The 12,333-nt window shown below is 45.5% G+C and overlaps 1 protein-coding gene across 11 annotated transcripts in view; it reads right to left on the bottom strand.

The window, feature by feature from the left end:
- The window catches only part of BCAS3 (BCAS3 microtubule associated cell migration factor), a 354,393-nt gene that overhangs the window by 106,385 nt on the left and 235,675 nt on the right, over positions 1 to 12,333 (bottom strand). The window contains exon 24 of one of the 11 annotated variants that reach the window (XM_068656224.1): positions 2,771 to 3,233. The exons of the other annotated variants lie outside the window; for them this stretch is intronic. Coding sequence (XP_068512325.1) covers positions 3,208 to 3,233 — 26 coding nt within the window. The 3' untranslated portion in view covers positions 2,771 to 3,207. Of the gene's footprint in view, positions 1 to 2,770; positions 3,234 to 12,333 lie in introns of those variants that run through there. 11 annotated transcript variants of the gene reach the window in all.

Here is a 12,333-nt window from a genome sequence, read left to right as displayed (position 1 = left end):
AACCTGGGGCTGGGTATTTCACTAGCAGGTGAGAAGCAAACCTTCCCCTGAAGGCAGGTGAGGACACCGCTCATTTAATGGAACTCCTGTCCCAGACAAGAGCAGATTGCTCTTCCTGGACTGGACCAAGAGACCCAGTGGCTTCTAATCCACCGCAGCAAACAAACAAAAACTGCAGGATTTTAAAGCATCCCCATCGGACAACCTAAATTTTCCTGGAGATGTGTAATTTACCTCATTTTATATGCTAAAAAGTAGTATTAGGAGCATCATTGTCCTGACCCAGAACCATAGGTTTGAACCTTGACTTCTGCAAAGGACTCTTGCTTTTCCCCCCTGCAACTCCAAAACTGAAAGTTATCATCAGAAGTGGAATGGAAAATAGGCCCTTGCACTTCTGATCACCTGTGCTGTGACAGCCCGGCCGTGTTTGGTGCTGCGTGGCCTCAGGGCAGTGTGGTGCTGAGCAGGCTGCCCCCGGCATGGCTCTCATCTCACCAGAGGAGCTGCAAGGAGGAGATTCGTGCCTTCTCTACAGGCAAGCGCTGAAATCGTTCACATTTTAAAAATGAATCCACCGTAAAGACAACACCCCCAAAGAACCTTAATAAAAACTGCCTAAAGCTTAAAGAAGAGCTCACTCGCATGGGAAGGCTGGGGGAGAGCCGAGCAGGGAACCCCGCTAACGCTGCCCCAGCTGCCGAAGCACGGCGTTACCGTCCTTCTGCTGGACATAACGCACACACACACAGGGAGCAGAGTTCTCGTCATTATTTTTGAGACTGTCAGCATGTTTGTAGACAGTCAATCATGGGGATTTAGGAGAAAAACTATGACTTTATTTGAAGTCCGGGAAGAATGGGAAGGCTGGCTCGCAAATGAGACAGCGCAGTGTCGTAAGCAAAACAATCTGCAAAAAAGATGTTGCTCTCCCCTGCACCTTCCCTGCCTGCAGAGAGAGCTCAGCAGTCAGAGCTGCGTGCCTGCCAAAGCCACTGCACAGGAACTCTTCAGCTCCAGTCCTGCTTTCCTAAGGACTTTCTTTGCGTTCAGAAAAATCACCTCGTTTTGTTTCAATCTCAGGTTTCTCGCTTATAAAAGAGGGAACCACCCATCTTCCTCTCAGAGGAAAGCTACGAGAAATAATTGATGTCTTAATGTGTTTTCAAAGAGGTCAAATAGTATGAAAATACTGACTGCTTTTCTCTTTGGATCAAAACGTTATCGTACTGTATCTGGACTCCGTATTTCAATTTCTTTTTAAAATATCTTGCTAAGCAGCGGAGGGACACAGTAGCTGCCATTTACAGGTCACCTCAGGTCTCCTGAGCTAAATACGCCCTGGGGTTTTAGCAAGACACAGGAATTCCGAAAGCTAAGCTGCCCCTAGCACATAAAATGCCTCTGATTCACAGAATGACACAAATGTACAAGAAAAAAAGGATCTCTGATTATTTTTTGTAATGGATGGCTTTTAGATGGGCAGAATACACTTACGCATTTCTTTAACCACCAAACAGCAAGTGATTTTTAACAATGGGCTTGTGTGAAGTGCTACTTGCGTATCAAAAAGACTCGGAAAAAGAATTTCAGGGGTTGAGCTCTCACTGCGTTTTAAGTCCCGAACAAAGCCCAAGATGCTGTAGCTGCACAAGCCTGGGCTCTTTCATATTGAGGGAAGGCAGCCTGGCGGAGCTGCCTGCGCTCTGGAACACAATGCTGCCGCAACTTCTTACTACTTCAGACTACTAAAGTCATATGAAATCATTTGAATAAAATAAAACTCTCATTGCTTCCCGTAGGGAGGGAGCAGGAGAGCTGCTGCTCCATCTCCGGCTCAAGAGTGGACTCGCAAAGCACCAGAAGTGCAAGTGCTCACTCTGACTATGCTGCATGTATTTTTCTGCCTCTGAATCAGGCTGGGTCAAACTAGACCTGCCTGAGTTTCTTCCACCTTTGCAGTGTATGAAGGAAGAACCCAAAGATTTGTAGCTTTGCATTGCCTTTCCCAAGCTTAGATGGTTTTGCTTTCCTTGCTCCCCAGCTCAAAAACAAGCTGTCACTTACAGACCTCCACAGTTTGCAGGAGACCTTTGTGGGGATCACTTTGGAAGGTGGTACCACATTTCAGCCAGAGGGAGGCAGGTACAAGCCTTTAACAACGCCCAACAACCAGAGTGGTCGTCAATATTTGTTTAAATGCATCTCCAAATTAACTTGGAGGGTTTCAAACCACTCAAGTATCCCACTGTCATACATAGGATCTGCAGTCACTACAGCTCGTAAGCTGAAAAGTTCCTCACTTTCTGATATGAAACAAATAATAGACAAGAAACTAACCTAAATCATACCAACAGCACCCCCCAATCCAAATACACAAAATTTAGCAATTTCAGAAATCAACGGCACGCAGAGCCAAGTTTTTATCGCTCAGAACTCTGGTTCTGGAACTGCAAGCAGCAGCAATAGGTAAACACGGGCTGAGCTCATCCAAGAGCTGCGGTTTCATCTGCCGGGCACCTCACAGAACAGCAGAGATCAGCCCTGCCTGATGCAAGCCTGAAGTCATAACATTACATAATGCGTAACAAAATGGGAAATTACAGGAAGGCAAATCTAAGGCTTTTAGGAGCCCGGTGATATTCCAGCACACACTGCACATACAAAAAAAGGTAGCATAAATTAATTAAATATTTATTTTTTCTCTTATGCCATTTTTTAAAATACATTTTGTTTCACTAGTTGATAACCTTAGAGACAAAAAACCCATGCTGCTGGTGAAGTAGGAGCTCACACCAACAGAGCTAAGGTTTTTAGATGAAACAAGAAGCTGATTACACATGCACCAAGTATACCAGTCACTAAGCGTTTCTGGATTGCAGGGATAAGATACTCTCTTTGCTTATTACTGCCTTCTTGATCCAAAGAGATTTAAGCAACTGTTTTCAATTAGATGTTTTTAAGCTAGTAAAACTACATCCATAAAGACATATTTATAGAACAACTTAAAACTAGAAGAATTAAAATGACTACAAAACTGATGAATTCCATTCCCCCATCCCCCAGAATCATTTACTGACCATTAACGAGCAAAAAGCACTGCAATTTTAAGAATTAATCCGCTGTCGCAAAATTAAATCAGATACACTAGTAGGGATAATGACAAACTGGTGGCTCCAGCGTTGTCAGTTTGCGGGTGATACAAGTTCAAGTCGTCTGTGCTAGTGGCCACTCTGTTGGAACAAACATGAACATAAAAGGTAACATTAACAGTGCAGCAGCACCAACTGGAATCAATTCTGTCACTGAGGACACAGGCTTGTAAAAAGTGGCAGAGGGTAAGCACTGCATTTTCTAAATTATCTGACTGGTTCCAAGACTGCCGGACCTCCGTGCACGGGAACAAAGGAAGACAAAGAGAGGAAAGCGAACGAGAGAGAGACGATCTCCTTCCCTTCCCTCTGAATTCCTGAGCACAAGAGTCCAGCAGTGTGGCTTTGCCACACATGACTGCTTTCATCTCCGATAACCTATGATGAATGTTCTGAGATTTACAGAAACAAAACTGAGCTTTGATAAGTTTTCATCTGACAGTGGCTTAAACAAAATGTGCTCCCAGACCTCTGCAGCATGTGATCGTGGATATTTCCAGGAGGAGGCTCCCACGGGAGCTGGAGCAGTGACGGGGAGCGGGGCACAGGCTGCTCGCACCCTCTCCTCACCTGTCAGAGCCGCAGCACAGCAGGCAAGTCCCTGCCACCTCCCGGCTCTGTTCTCCACCTGGCTGCCCCACGTGGAGGGGTAGGGGGCAAGGAGAGCCGCAGAGCAGCCGGGGGAGCCGGGGCAGCCTGCAGCCACCTCCCAGCCGTGTCTCCTCTGGCTGCAAAACCCAGCTGAGGAAGCTGGAGTCCAGCCGGCATCCTCAATTTCATCTCCCCTACGCATTTCTACAAGCCCAATTTGCTCCTATCTAAGCACATCATCACGGAAACGCTTACAAATACGTGAACAGTGGACTGACTTTCAGATCCAAATACCTCATTTTAACATACATATTTTATACATTTCATACCCAGCAGAATCAGGCCGTAAATACAAATGGGTATCACAAAGCTGGAACCGCGTCTCGCCGCCTTCTGCCCCTGCTTTCTGCCCCCAAGATGCCCCGGGTCAGCCCGTGGCTGAGGCACGAGGCCTGGCAGGGAAGCGAGAGGCACATTTGCTTTTCTGTTTTTTTAATTAGGGCCCCGCGGATCACATTTGCTTCACGTGCTGAAGAAGCACAGGCTATGTAAGGAAATTTTAGAAATTATTTTAAGTGAATTAACTTCAGAGTTACAGGGTCTTGTTTAAGAGAAGTTCTTCAACCCTGAAGCAAGGACGCGCTGGTTTTTGGCTTTCCAGTACCTGTGCCCAGACACGCAGGATAAAAATACATTTGTTTTACATCTGTGTCCTGCACGTTGTGGCAGAGAAGCAGGAGGCAGGAGCTGGAAGCTGAAACCTTCCTGCTGAGCCCGAGACTCGGGCAGCGTGGCCAGCGCCCGCAGCCTGGCACAACCGGAGCTTGGAGAGGGATGATGCTGGGTACCACTGACTGGAGGAAGCCTGGGTACTGCCCCTCTTCAGGTTTTGACCTTAACGTGTTAAGGAAAAAAGGTTGAAAATATTTTTGTTAAGGGGAAACTCGGTCACGGCAAGGCTGCTCGAGCGCCTTTCTTCCCACAGGTGTCTTTCTGCATGGCAGAGGATGGCTCCTGTAAGCCAACGTTACAGGACAAAGCCAAAAGCAAAGCTTCATACAATTATATCCAAATTGGCAGAACAAACCCATAAAACAGAAGCGAACATAAAAGCAAGTCAAATAACACGAACGGTGAAGCACTAAACAATTTTGCCTAAGGCGCAACGCTAATGCAAGAGGAACTTCAAAGCATCAACTGAACCAACCGAGGTGACAAACAACGCGCGCAGGAACAGGCTCGGAGCAGCACTTGCTCCTGCTTCATCCCTGCATCGCCATCAAACCCCGCAGAGAGAATTCCCAGAGCGCTGCCATCACCCCGCAATGCAGCACGGGGAGGGGACAGGGACAGGGACAGGGACAGGGACAGGGACAGGACATGGGCACCGAGGGAGCAGCACAGCAGCCTGTTCCCAGCTCGGAGGCTGCGGACACACCAGGCACACCCAGCCTCAAGGGGAACTCCGCTCCCAGGTCCTTGAGGAGCAGGCAGGGATCCATCCAAGCCGGGGGCAGTACAGGCTGTCCAGGGACACGAGGTTTGAAGGGCAGAAAGCTTCAGTTTAAGCTAGGGGTGACTGGAAAGCTCTCCCCCTTGAAATACGGCGTCAGACAAACACTGCTGGTCCTGTGGCTGCACACAGGAGCCTCAGCAATGACTGTTTGTGTAACACCTTCTGGCATTTAACACAGATAAGTTCCGCTCTTGATCATATGATACTTTAAAATGCATTTTTTATCATTTTATATATTTTTATATATTTATACACAGTTACACAAGTATATAAATTAGATTACTGCAAGTTTCTTCAAATAAACTTGGCTGTGGCATTCTGCTAAGGGAAGCCCACCACATCAGAAGCTTTATCCTTCCCCCCCTTTTTTTTTACCCTAATTGTAACATATAACGAACCTCTTCCCCAGTAAGCTGACTCAGGGAAAAGCCCCTGTGAAAGACATGAGCTACTGATGAATTATTTTTATTAATTAAGTTACAGAAACAAAAACCACAGGAGTGGTTTTCAGTGCTGCAGCTCGCAGCAGAAGCCACAAGCTGAAGGCAGGAGGGAGCGTGAAGTCAGAGCTCCTCTGCTCCGTTTATCTGGGGGACGAAATTCCGGGAATAAGGGAGTTTTCCCTTTCCCCTAACCTACAGACTTGGTCCTCTGAACAGCTGCTGTGGACTTAATAGAACACCGCAAAAGCCACTGCCTTTGCTGCATTAAATTTAAAAAGAAATAAGGGGTGTTAAGCAGCAGCAGCTTTGTAACACTGCTATGTAAGCACTTCAGCTTGCCATCGGCTTTGCTGAAAGCACAGCAGACGAAGAATAGAGCGAAGAAACACATTTAACCTCGGCAAGTTTAAAAGACCCTCAGACTTTCCTTTTTAAGTTTTACTAGCCACGAGATTCGAGTTTTAATCCGCACTGCGGGTTTCAGCCCGAGGACCCTGCGAGTGGCCAGCCCTGGCACAGCCGCGCACGAACGGCGGCGACAGCTCCCATGGCACGGCCCCGCACTGTGCTGTGCTGTGGGGACACGCTCCCATCCCAGGAAACCACGCCACACACCGTGGGGTTGCTGTGCTGGGGATTTCTTCCTAGAAACATGCAGTAGATGGAGCAATTCATAAGATTTCCGTAACACTTCTCTTATTTAAGCCACAATCCTCCTTGAGCAGAGGTGCTTTTTACTCTGATCCCGATTTCCAGCCTGCCCCTTGCTCTGGCCATTGGCTCTGCTGTTTGCCCACTCGGCTGGGCAGGTCTTTTTTTACCCAAACTTGCTTGCCTTTTATGGCAAGAACTAAAATATCTTAAACGTGCACACGCAAGGGAAGCTTATTCACACAGCTAGGGCGTGCTTTTTCATGCTGTGCTGGTGGTGGTAAAGTTTAACTTTTGTTAAAGAGGATGGGAAGAAAAGAAAACAGGAAAATGGGTATTTTTCTTACAGCCTCGATTTCAAGTGTATATATTTAAGGTAAAATTTTCTTTTTGTGGGGGCTTTCGGATATCACAGTCCCACTTTTGGGGGACTGTAATATCTTTCAGTGTGTTTTGCACCAAGAATGCAAAAAGAAACTCTTCTTCTGAAGAACTCATGGAAACTGGTAAATTCAAGACACAAGCCCTCATTGAAAACCTATAATTTTTTAATTAAATTTACATGTCAGTGGATCTTTTGAGCTTCATCTGTATGTTTTTTATAATGTATGTTTCCAATGCTCTTTCCCATGGGTATTAAGCTCTGCTTCTACACTGGGATTACTCAACTTGAAGTGTGATAAAGGGCACATTATAGTTATATTAAGCAAAACAGGGAGGAGAAAGCTTTTCCATAGTCCAAAGAAAGCTGTGCTCAGAGCCTCATTTCTGGTAACAAGCAGAGCAAAGCAAGCAGTCAGCTAGAAACTGCTGCTATCAAATTAACGCTTTGTCTTGAAGAACAGTGGTGTGTTTTGCTGTTTTTTTTTTTTTTTTTTAATCCTTTTTTGTTTATTTTCTGCTAGGGAAAAAAAAAAAAGGGTCATTTTCATCAAAATGATCAACTCTAGGATGTCATCAGAAACATGTTGTGAGCAAGAAAATAGAGGAGCGAGCTCTTTGTGCCGTACAGCAGTGCAAGCAGCTGTCGGATTCCTCTTTGCAGGAGCAGAGGAGGGGTTTCCGAACACAGCTGGGTTACCGGCTCCTGCCGCTGCTCTTCCCAGCGGTTTCACAACCATGTTGTTATTCCTCGCAGCTCACACGAAGGATGTAGGAACTTGCTTAACTTGTACAGTCTCCACAGTGCCCGGCCCAAATAAGAAGTGCTTGTCAACAGCGCTGCAGCCACATAAACAAGCGGCAGCTGGATGGGAAAGGAGGGCATGTCAGCTCCGAGCGCCAGAAAAGGTTTTTCGCGGCAGCTATTTGCAACCCTCCAAGGAGCTACAGAGGCTGCCCATTAAAACCCTGTTAAAACACTTCTGATGTTGTCAGCAGTGGAGAGCTGAAATAGCACAGTGATCACTGAGATGCTATCTGCCTCAAGCAGTTCAGTGGTACTGTCAATAATATGAGCAGGAAGGTACAAGATGAGCAACAACCTAATTCCTACATCAAAATTTTATAAACTCCCTGAGCTGGTAAACACTAGAGATGTGGGCAAACACAGGACGGCCAAGAAACCACCCAGAAAAGATGACCTTTGGTCTGGAATCTCTCCCAAAAGCTTTGAACCTTTAGGTTAATTTACCCTTGGAAGGCAACAAAGTGCAGAGGCAATGAGAAAGCAGGAGGAATGGCCAGGGCTCCCCAGCCAAATGCTCGTAAGCTGCTTCCCAGCCTTGCACAAAGTGACAAGCCTGTATCTCGAAGCCTGACAACAAACTGCACCTTGGTTTTTCGTATAAAAACTTCCAAATCCCATGCGCAGCTTTTTTGTTTCGAGAGGAGTTGCTGCTTCTCCTCCAGCAGGGGTGCCCTGCCTGGAAGCAGGGCTGCTGATGGGCCAGGGCCCCGGCGCTGGGAGCAGAGACAGCAGCACCACTCACTTCTCCGCTGCCCTGTGCTCGTGAGTAAGAACTGCTCACAGTGAGTAATGGTGAGAGAAACAGGGCCAAGGTGAAGAGTTATTTATAATACAGTAGCCAATGAGTAAGTGCTTAGCTATGAATTTACTGCTCTGGCTACAATTTCATGAGAAAATGAACAGAGCCAGCTTTTGGTATTCCAGTTTTAAAAGCTATACACCCACTAAAAACTAGTAAAAATAATTTGGGAAAGATTGGGGGAGCTATTTATAGAAGCAACTAGGACAGAAATCACGTGCATCTCAGCTAAATGCAAGATAATCATGGATGCTTTAGTTTCTTAGTCCTCAGAATTGCTAGGGAAGTTGGTGAAACTCTGAGACTGATCGTCTTAAACCAGTATCAGATGCTCCCCCATCTTTATGCAATAATTATCCACTGCAGAGAGCCAAAAGACGGAGCTCGCTGGAAATGAAGCAAAGAATTAGACCGTCATCTGTTCAGCAGTCCTGGGTTTGGAGGTCAGGATATCCATCTACTTTTTAATACGAAGTGACTGTGCTAGCTGTCTGACAGAACAAGGCTCTGTCAGGTGTACCCCGGATCTGCAGAAGATCCAGCAGGCAGAGAATAATTAAAAATTGTTTCAATCAGCCCAGATGGAGGCAAAGGTTATTTCTAGAAATGCATTACTTTCACCCGAAGTAGTAATAATATGTTGGGGCATATAAAAAAATCTGACTAGAACAATAGGACAGCACGATCAAGCTCACCCCTTCCGAATTTCCCACTCAGAAGCTATCATTTCCCAGCTCGCCCTGCAGAATACCTGGCCTTTCTCCAGCCCCCACATTACAGGTCATGACTTACTGGTGCACCTTTGGCTTCTGCTGAGGACCCACGTATTGACTACAGCTTGGATGGCATGACACAGCAAGAGACTCTGGCTCGCCATCGTGTATTTGAAGGCTTGTTATAGAAAATGACTATTTCTACTTCAGCCAGCCTTTCACCCCGCAAGGACAAATGGCTCAGAATCATTTGTGATAGAAGCGGACACTTGGAAAATCAGAAATAATTCTACAGGACCGCAATTTATTTCTGAATTGTCAAAACGGAAAGGATGATTTCTTAGGAAATTTTTTTAAACCAGCTGCTAGTTTTACTGCGTATTGTGCTTCCAGTTTGGAGAGTCCAGGGGGTATATTTTCACCTTGACATATGAAGAGCTGTACACGAAACTATGCTCTTCAATTTTTCTTCAGGGACTTGCTGTTAGCCACATTATTTCAGTGCTGCTGAGCTCCTCGCAGCTGGCCTAACTTCCCCTGATAGACAATTGGAGGCACCCAGCTCAGGGAGAGCATCTGAAAGCCTAATTAGGCGCTCCTGCAAAGCCTGAGTGCCCGTGCACTGCGATGTGCCTTCTGATTGTAGAAAGCTGTCTTTGCCCCCTCCTTATCTAAAGAAAAGTTAAGAGCAATTCAGAGTCAGAAAGAAGGAATAGAGGCTCAGAACAGTCTTACTTGCTTGGGTCTCACGAGCCTGAAGTTAAATCCCTGCCTTTGCACAGCGTTTCCTTTCTTTTATTAGTTAAATATTGTGGCAGGGCACGAAGAATAAAACTATAACAATTTGAGACGAGTGTAACTTTTACAAGAGTCAGGTATCCCTTACAACCCAGCCAGTCAATAACCCGGCACAAATTAACTCTGGCAAATAATAGGTGTGCTGACCCTAAATTCATGAGGCAATAAAACCTACCAACAGCCCGGTGCTTTTAAATACTCAGGCACTTCTCACAGACAATATCGTTTTTGTTTGTGAGCAAGAAGATCATTAATTAGGAAAGCTTTTAAAAAAGTTTTTAGTGTCATTAGCAAATGCTAATAGCAAAATAAATTGACTTACAACATCTGACACCACGTTCGGAAGAAGAAAGGCATAAAAAAACCCCGAAGCTGTCTAACCAGTACGTGGCCCGAGGACTGTGCCCCACAGGCCCACTTCCCCGCAGACCTCCATAACCACAAGAACAAAATTAAATTTCCTCCCTTTCTTATTTCATTTTGTGTTAGAGACGCATTGCTGCGAATGCAGATCTGTCGTATGGTGGAGTCGCAGCAATATGATTTGAACCAACCACGTTCATCTCTTCAGCTCCACAACAGGGGAAAATAGGCTCAAAACCACCAAGCAGCAAGCCGCTCTTCCAAACCTGTTTTCCTTCTGAGACCTGGTTAACAACAGCAGAGCTCAGGGGAAGTTATTCCTCAAAAGCTGTCCTATGGTAGGCTCTACTCTGAATTCCTTTTTCTTTAGGGAAAACGCATTTTCTGGTGATTTTGAGAGTCTTTGAAAACACAGCTTTTTAAAATCACACCATGAAGAAGTGGCTCAAAATATTTTACAGCTTCTGAAGGAAACTCTCTCTGACCTTCCCCTGGAATGCCTGCTAGGAGACACCGCAATTAGCCCGGCAAAAAATCATTACGTACTAAGGAGTGCATATAATGAAATTGTCAACCAGCTACAGGATTATGAAATATTTATATCTCCCTCATATTAAAATAATTCAGTAAAAGTCACGCAGCACAGCAAAAGCCATGGCACGTTACTGAGAGGGAGTCGGGACAGGTTCAGTGCAGAGCTCTCACAACCAGTGGCAACAAGAGCAGGCTGCGAGCAAGGTGTTTGTATGGCCATAAAACCAGGCAGTGACAGAGCAGCATTTTCTGGTTTTTAGAAAGAAAGAAAATGTAGAAATTTAAAATTTAAAAAGGAAGCTATACAGAAACTAAGATGAAATATTAATAACGTGTATCAAATTTGGGGAAACGAACTGAGACAATTAAAATGCACTTGTAACTGTAACTGCTCGGTAAATCAAATCCATGTTCTTGGGTGGATCGCCTAATTTCAGCGAAGATGTACTTTCCTCTTAGCATTCGCTTCAAGCTTTCCTTCTATGAGAAGTCAAGTAATTAACTTGCCAGGGGAAGAAATTTTCCTCTTCAATACCTTTACATTTGTGTAAAGCAAAATTACACAAAATGCTGATGTAAGCCCCAAAGGGAACAGGCTCTGGCTGCAGAGCACGCACTCGCCGAGACCACCTTAAATCCGCCCCCGTGCCGCCGCCTGGCTCCAGAGCTGGATGCCCCCGCGCTGCAGCAGGGCCCAGCGCCTGCCTGCTGGGATGAAGTTTATTCACAGGAAATATGAAGAGAAAATTCACGCTCAGCTGCTTAATGAGAACTGACATTGCATCTCCAGAGAGAGAGAAACTTTGGATGTCAGGCAGGTTAGCATAGGGCAAGCAGACGGTCAATAAAATATTCAATAAAGTACTCTGATATGATAGATCTAATACTGTGGAAAAAGCCAGAAGTCCTTTTTTTGATAAGAAAACAAGTTTAAAACGGTGGTTAAAATGGTCTATACAATATTAACCTCCTAAAACTTGAAGACAATTGCCACTGGTTTTTGAAAAGGTGGAAACAAACGAAAGGCTCCCACAAGGCAAGATCTGCTTTTGCAGACCTGCCGAGCAGGTAGTTTCGGACAGGTACGCCTACTGGTTTTTATAAAATCTCTCCAGAAACCATTTAACAATTAATTAAAAATAATAATTAATAAAAGAGCCTGTACTGATTGTACTAAACACACAGAGCTGAGGGATCCCAGCCTGGCTCCTCAGGCTGCACACTTGGGACTTGGGCTGCTCCACTGGCACTGGGGTCACCAGGGATGGATCCCGCCCTTTGTGACCCCATCAAACCTACTGCACCTTTTTCCAGGCAGGATTCCCTGTAGGTTTCCTCTCCGAACAAGGTTTTCATGCCAGTTCTTTCATGTCCTGCTTTGGTGACTTCTTAAACGTTCCCCCCACTGCAGCAGATTGAAGTGCTTGGTAAGAAAACCCTGGAGGGATAAGGAAAGCAACAGGCCATATGCAGTGAATCCCTGCAATCATTCTAATGAAGCTAAATCTTTGAGTTTACATAAAAGGAAAATTAAATCAAGCACTGGAGTGGATTGGAAAGAAATACACCAGGAGATGGATAAAG

The sequence above is a fragment of the Anas acuta genome, chromosome 19 (genome assembly GCF_963932015.1).
Source record: "Anas acuta chromosome 19, bAnaAcu1.1, whole genome shotgun sequence".
Lineage (NCBI taxonomy): Eukaryota > Metazoa > Chordata > Aves > Anseriformes > Anatidae > Anas > Anas acuta.
Note: the sequence above shows the minus strand (reverse complement) of the source record. Positions and strands in the feature narration are given on the sequence as shown.